This window comes from Limulus polyphemus, unplaced genomic scaffold, assembly GCF_000517525.1.
Source record: "Limulus polyphemus unplaced genomic scaffold, Limulus_polyphemus-2.1.2 Scaffold667, whole genome shotgun sequence".
Taxonomy (NCBI): Eukaryota; Metazoa; Arthropoda; class Merostomata; order Xiphosura; family Limulidae; genus Limulus; species Limulus polyphemus.
The window spans coordinates 110,916-118,058 of NW_013666277.1; the positions used below are offsets into that span (position 1 = coordinate 110,916).

The 7,143-nt window shown below is 32.3% G+C and overlaps 1 protein-coding gene across 4 annotated transcripts in view; it reads right to left on the bottom strand.

Moving 5' to 3' along the window:
• Window positions 1–7,143, bottom strand: part of LOC106459836 (85/88 kDa calcium-independent phospholipase A2-like) — a 37,576-nt gene that overhangs the window by 23,402 nt on the left and 7,031 nt on the right. For 3 of the 4 annotated variants that reach the window (XM_022386390.1, XM_022386391.1, XM_022386389.1), the window contains 4 exons: window positions 6,976–7,143; window positions 5,047–5,262; window positions 3,205–3,382; window positions 2,299–2,501 (listed from right to left, as the gene is read on the bottom strand). In XM_022386390.1, the coding sequence (XP_022242098.1) occupies window positions 2,299–2,501; window positions 3,205–3,382; window positions 5,047–5,262; window positions 6,976–7,143 (765 nt within the window). The remainder of the gene's footprint in view (window positions 1–2,298; window positions 2,502–3,204; window positions 3,383–5,046; window positions 5,263–6,975) is intronic. The other variant, XM_022386392.1, reaches the window with a different exon arrangement.

Genomic DNA, 7,143 nt, shown 5'->3' on the forward strand with positions numbered 1-7,143 from the left:
GGACAGTTTTTGTTGAAACTGTACTGTTACTGGATGTGTTTTCACTTTCTGTTCTATTGGACAGTTTTTGTTGAAACTGCACTGTTACTGGATGTGTTTTCACTTTCTGTTCTATTGGACAGTTTTTGTTGAAACTGCACTGGTACTGTATGTGTTTTCACTTTCTGTTCTATTGGACAGTTTTTGTTGAAACTGCACTGGTACTGTATGTGTTTTCACTTTCTGTTCTATTGGACAGTTTTTGTTCATTAGAATTATACTTCACCTTAGTTAATTTTTTGTGGTTATCTCCTAGTCCGTGTTTCAAGAGTTGCTGTTTACCACTACTATCACAAGTAACTGTCTTTTGACAGATACTACAGAAACAGTAAAACTGCTCATTTAGCAAGGGTAACATCAACATGAACATTCGTGACCATTATTGGTTCTGGATTCACATTTTTACATGCAGCATTGAAATTTTCCACATTACCTTGAAAATATAACACTTGTTAAAGAAGCTGTCTCAAGTACCACTGCCATGGACACATAAATTACACAAACAATACAACACTACATGCACATATGTTAGATGAGCATAAGATTAATTGGGTCTACTAAAACTATCAGGGTCTAGCAATTTTGCGATACAACTCACAGAGACATACACACTCTTACAAACAAAAATCAAACAACATGCAGCTAAAGCTTAGGCAAATATTAACCGTGACAATGAAGTGTAATTCAACAAAAGCTGGAGCACATGCTTCAATTTGAAAACTCAAAATGTATTGAGTTAAAGAAACATTTGATCATTCCTCAGTTAATTTTTTATTTGGAATCGAGGTTATGTTCACTCTAAAGTCACTTACAACAAAGCAGAGAAGACAATTTACACATCTTATTAAAGACAGTCTCTCTCTCTGATGCCACCAAAACTTATCTTGTGCTAACCATCAGATTCTGAAACACTTTGCTATCTTTAGGTAATAATGGAGGATAATATAATATAATTACATGTGTTTTTAAAATGATTTTGGTATTTCATGTTAGGCTAAACCAAAAATGTTGTTAAAATGTGGGAAAATTATGAACATTGCCTAAAATAAGGGAAAAAAAGTTGGAAAGTGAAGCAACGTTGGAGGCCTAATTTTAGAAGGATACTTCAAAAACCATCAAATGATATCTTAATTTCTAGAGGATTTTATGAATACAAATTTTAATAAGTTCTCTAGAAGGTTAGTTCTTATACTAAATAAATATCATAACACTCAAATATGTGAAGCTATGCAAAAACAGCAAGTCACAGCATTTACCAAACTTTTGTCATCCACGCTCCACATTTCTTTATAAATGAGTGAAAGAGTGAGATAAATAATGAGATATAATACACTGACACACATTAAAATGCTGTATGTGTTGTAGTAATTACTTATAATTTTCATTAATAAAACACATATTAAAATGCTTAACCTTGCATTATTTCACTATTGACTCTACCCTCATTTCTCACACCTCCTCCCCCTCAAGAGATTGTTTTTTACCCTCCTGGGGTGTGCACCCCATACTTTGGGAAATGCTTTAATAAGGTATCCAAAGAGTGAAAGTTTACAGAAAACATTATCAACAAGCATAGAACACTAACAACAACTTACAAGTATTTATAAATTATTTACAAAACTAGAATTAACACATACTTACAAATTACCCATCACACGAACAATAGGAATTAATGTTACCTAGTGGTCAAAGTCTTCATTTTTAGAACTAGAATAGGTATAGCAAAATCAACATGACTACACTAATAATGGCAACAACAATGTAACTATACCCAGGGTTTGAAGCTTCTTTTTTTTCTTTCTAAACTTCAAACAAATGTCATTTCAAATTTCAACCTTAGCCTTTCTAGGATAGATCATTCAGATGAAATTTAAACACGCTATCACTCTGTAAAGCCTGGGTGCACTGAATCGATGTACCTGTTGTAGAGTTTGTACATATTTTAAATCAAATTAAAACACAACTGGATTTATCTGCAGGTAGTACATATGTCAAAGCTACAATGGCTATTTGCTGCCATACTTAATTTTTAACCACTTGCCAGAGAGAAGGTAGCCAGTTAGAGGCACTCTACAACCCATGCTAAGGGAGTGACTATCTCTCTGACAATGCACCTATAGCTTAAAGTGAGGAATATTTTGTCTGAATCTCACTTACCAGCTCCAAAATACAAAGCTCTGCCACAGAGCCAACCTGCACCCAAGACACAACTAATTCAAGAATTTTGTATCTTAACATTATCTCTAAGTATATACATACCTAGTAGTAGTCAATGTATGTTCACTATCAACTTGATTCTCATAGTCACCGTCGATGGTAGCGGCTAAATTCACATCAGTTCCAGAGCACAACAACTCCTTAACGCAGTCGGGTTTGTCTGCCATACATGCCAGGTGAAGAGGAGTGTGACCATCATTGTTTCTTGTATTAATCACGGGACAAGGGGACTGTTTGGCTAGCATCTATACAATTACCACAAACAGGTATCAAGTTTTTCTCTCAGTAATGCTAGAGTAACATACAAAATTGGAACAGATTAACTAGATCAACCGATCAAAACACAAAATTACTGATGCAAAAACTAGCCAATCTTTACACGGCATTAAGTAAAATAGAAAAACACAATGGTCAAACAGCCAAACAGATTAACAACAAAATATATAGTTGGGCAGACTGACCAAAAAATTAAAAGAAAGTCATAAGAAAGAACAGAAAAATAAAATGAACAGATTAATTATAAACAGTATCACCTGCCTATTGCTTTATTTAGTCTGTCACAACTCACAAAGTTATAAGTTATAACAGGGTATATTTATTAGAATCTTTCATCACTTAATTATCATAATTACCAACCAGCAACTGTACTGTAAATTCCTGATTGGCCAAAGGAAGAAGAACAGCCTACCTCAGAAAATATACTACAAAAGGTTTTGTAAACTGGCAAACTACTTGTAAAAATTAGTCAAGCATGGTAGACAGCTGAAAGAGCATTGTCAAGTTGGCAAACAATTTAAAATATATATATCAAAGGCTCAAAAATATTTTCAAAATCATACAGAGAAAAAACATATAGATAAAAAAACTTTGTGAAAAAAATTCTAACCATTTCGAATACAATGTGGCACTACCATATTTTCACATCATTATAATCATATGCACACCTACCTGAACAATTTCTTTTTTTGTTGTTGCAGCATAATGATAGACAGTGTCTCCATTTTTGTCAGCAATATCAAGCCTCGCATCTAGAGATATTAGCATCTGGATCACTGGCAGTTTCTGGGCTTTAACTGCAAGATGTAATGGTGTAACTTGGGTGTCTGCACACACAGCATTGATTTTACTGTACAAGATAAAGATACATATACAGAGAGTCAACAACTTTCTTCAGTGCCAACAACAAAAACTGTTTTATGTTTAATGAACAAACTGTGTGAATGTTTTACTCAATAGGTTCAATGCAGGTTTGTGTGTACAAGTACACATAATTGTTTAAAATAAAACTGGGGTAGAAGCTATTTAAATCAAGTCCAATTATTTTCTCAGATTTTAATTTTAACCCACGAAAAATAATGCATGAGAAAAAAAACTGAACTACAATCCCATGACTTTTAAATGCTGAGTGTGTATTTATTTTACAGCTGTTGATACAAAGCTGTCGCCCGAGACCTATCAGTGCGGAACATACATATTAAGAAGACAAATCACGGTGATTTAATTACACTGTATTTGAATATGCTAACATAATAATGTAGTGTGCTGTCACAGGTACAAGTACGTGTATATACTTGATTCAGAGCAAATTCCCTACGATTTGACAGTGCTCTGCCACTAGTGTATTTTAACTAAAGGAGTATGTCATAGCCCTTTTTAGAAAGAAGGATATTCTTATGGCATTGATGTTAGCCCTATGTCAGTTTATTGGACCAAACCAGTACCTGTGACATTATGCATAATAATAATTATGACATTTGGCAAAATTTTAGAAGGCATTAAAAGTCTATCAAGCATAAAAAAAATCAGAATTTTGAATAAAAGATTTGTCTGTGAATTTTCAAAGCCTTTACTAAGTCAATCTGAGTGAAAGGTGATTTTCATGATAAGAATACAAATACTTTTCATATTTCACTTGCATAGCCTCTAGAACATCCCAAATAGATAATAAAAGTTTTTTTTTGTAAAACTTTGTACTTTATTTCTTATTTTCTGTAATTATAGCAAAATTATCAGTGTACAGTAAAACAAAAAGTTGAAAAATATAAAACAAAATCAATAATACTTTTTTTCCTGGAACTACTACAGATTGTAACGAACAGTTACAATTATTCATCCTGACAGATTCAGCTTCTCACCTTTTCACATCTGTTTGCTTTTAAAGTTTACTGTTTTATTATTGTACAATAAGTGTAAAAAAAAAAGGTCATGACAAGAAAATTTTTTTTTCTCATTTGTTTTGGAACATATGCAAGGACCCAGGATGCTGCTGTCTCTTTTTGAGGAATATGTCCTATCCCAAACATAAAGGGGGGGGGGGGAACTACTTAATAAAATAATTATTAATAATTATTAATTAAATAATTATTATACAGTTTTATCACCAATATAAGATAAGAATTGATATAACTAATTATACTTGTAATAAGACATCATGTTAGGCCTATTATATATTTTAACACTACATTCTTAATATAGTCCCTTAAGGACTTTTAAGAAGTAGAATAATATACTACAATAGTATTTCAACCACATATTCATCGTATCCTTAAGGGAATAGATTAAGAATGTAGTATTAAAAAATATACTAAGCCTAACATGTTAGGCCTATTATATATTTTAACACTACATTCTTAATATTGTCCCTTAAGTACTTTCAAGAAGTAGAATAATATACTACAATAGTATTTCAACCGCATATTCACCGTATCCTTAAGGGAATAGATTATAAAAAGTATTCACATTATAAAATGAGTTATTTTTGTTCTGATATACAAAAAGTCAGAGTTGTACCTTGCAAACAATTCATTCTTGAAGCATTCAGTGAGCCCATAATCAGCAGCCAGATGAGCCACTGACCATGTAGGATGGCTTCTGATCAAGTTTGATAACTCCTGGAGTGAATCCTTGTTCACAATCTCGGGAACACACATCATCAAAACAGGTAATTTGTCTTTAAGGTACGTAAAAGCAATTTTACTTTCATCCAATTCTGGGATACGGATAAGGCTGTAATAAACACAAGATTAAGAGCATTAAAACTGACAAGAAAAGTTCATTTTTATAAAGTGTCCCTAATAAAAAAAAATAAAAAATTGTTATCTATGAAACTTAAGGATAACTAACATGTTGATGAAAGGCGATAAAATAATAAACACAGAATGTTTAAAACATTTTTTTCACAATTTTACTGAGAATTGTCCTACAAATGAAATATAATAAAAACTAAACAAGAAAATCATTAGGCCTACCCAACTGATCCTAAAACACACTATCAATAGTTTGCAATACTTCATTAAATTTACCACAGGTACAACATTGTATATATATGTTTTATGTATTTAATTTAGCAGTGCTTTCACCATAAATTTACAAATGAAATACATTTTATGTTGTTTTCCCACTCATTTTATGAGAACTTTCTTAGCTCAACACACCTCAAAGTATAATATATGGCTTCATTTCGTCTTTCATAGTAGCCTAATACTGCAAAAAAAATTCAAAAACAACATGTATATTTAATCAGAAACTTGATCTCAACACTACAATTAAAGCCCCCACACATAGTTCTTGTTGTTTTCTGCTACTTAATGTCATTTGTTACACTTTTTCAAGGAAAGGTGTCCTTGTTATACATTCCTTTTTTTTAAGAAGTTTTATTTGATGGTTTTTATTATACTAACTCATTTCCAAAATATCAAATAATCACGAGTCATATATCACATACACATATTAGCTAGCACATTTATTGCTCATAATATTCACAATCTAGTACTTTGAATTAATACTACACTTAGTAGCTTAGCAAATGGTTTGTTTGTTTGTTATGGATTTTGCACAAAGCTACACGAGGGCTATCTGCACGAACCATCCCTAATTTAGCAGTATTAGACAAGAGGGAAGGTAGTTAGTCATCACCACCCACCGCCAACTCTTGGGCTACTCTTTTACCAACAAATAGTGGGATTGACCATCACATTATAATGCCCCCACGGGTGAAAGGGCGAGCATATTTGGTGTGACGGGGATTCAACCCCGCGACCCACATATTGCGAGTCGAGCGCCCTACCCACCTGGCCATCCCGGGCCTTAGAATAACCCGAATCTCATAAGTTGGCTGAACCTTATGATATTATTTAGATTATGGTTAAGAATAGTAGGCCCTCATCTAATGCTTCATTGCATCCTAAACATTATAGATTTTTTATAGATTCCTTGTGTATTAATTTGTGACATTTAATATTTCCTGCCAGTTTAATTACACAGGATTGTTTTCTTGATTTATAAACTACTTCTTAAAACTATGTAGTTCTGATCATGATGTAAAACTTAATAATACTAAAATCTGTTTGTTATGCATCAACAATAAATTTATGAAGTCAATTTTAAAAATAATTTTCATATAAAATTAAGATTAGAAATAATTTAATAAATGTAAAACATAATAAAAAGTGAACAATATTTTAGTGAAATACCTCACATTTAGCCCTGATATATATATATATAAACTCTACCTTGTTAAGACGTGCATCAATGTAGATGTAAACACTGATGGAATAAGTTATTACATGTACAATTTTTCCAATGAGGTTCTGAGATATATAAGATAGTTGATCTAGCTGGCTCGAAAATTCACCATTAATTAAGACTATTGTAGCATAAAAACATATACAATAATGTTTGAACAGTATTATTTATTCGTATTTCAGCAAGTTTTCCCACCTAAACGCTGCATGAGGTATGTGTTTCAAATCTTTGTGCACCACAACATCATACACGTCCTTCTCGTCTTTCTTATAGTGATAGAGAACCAAACAGTCTTCTCGAGAAATCACATCAGAATGGGCATAGTCCTCTGGTTTTACCTCGACAACTTTGAAAGGGTCACCT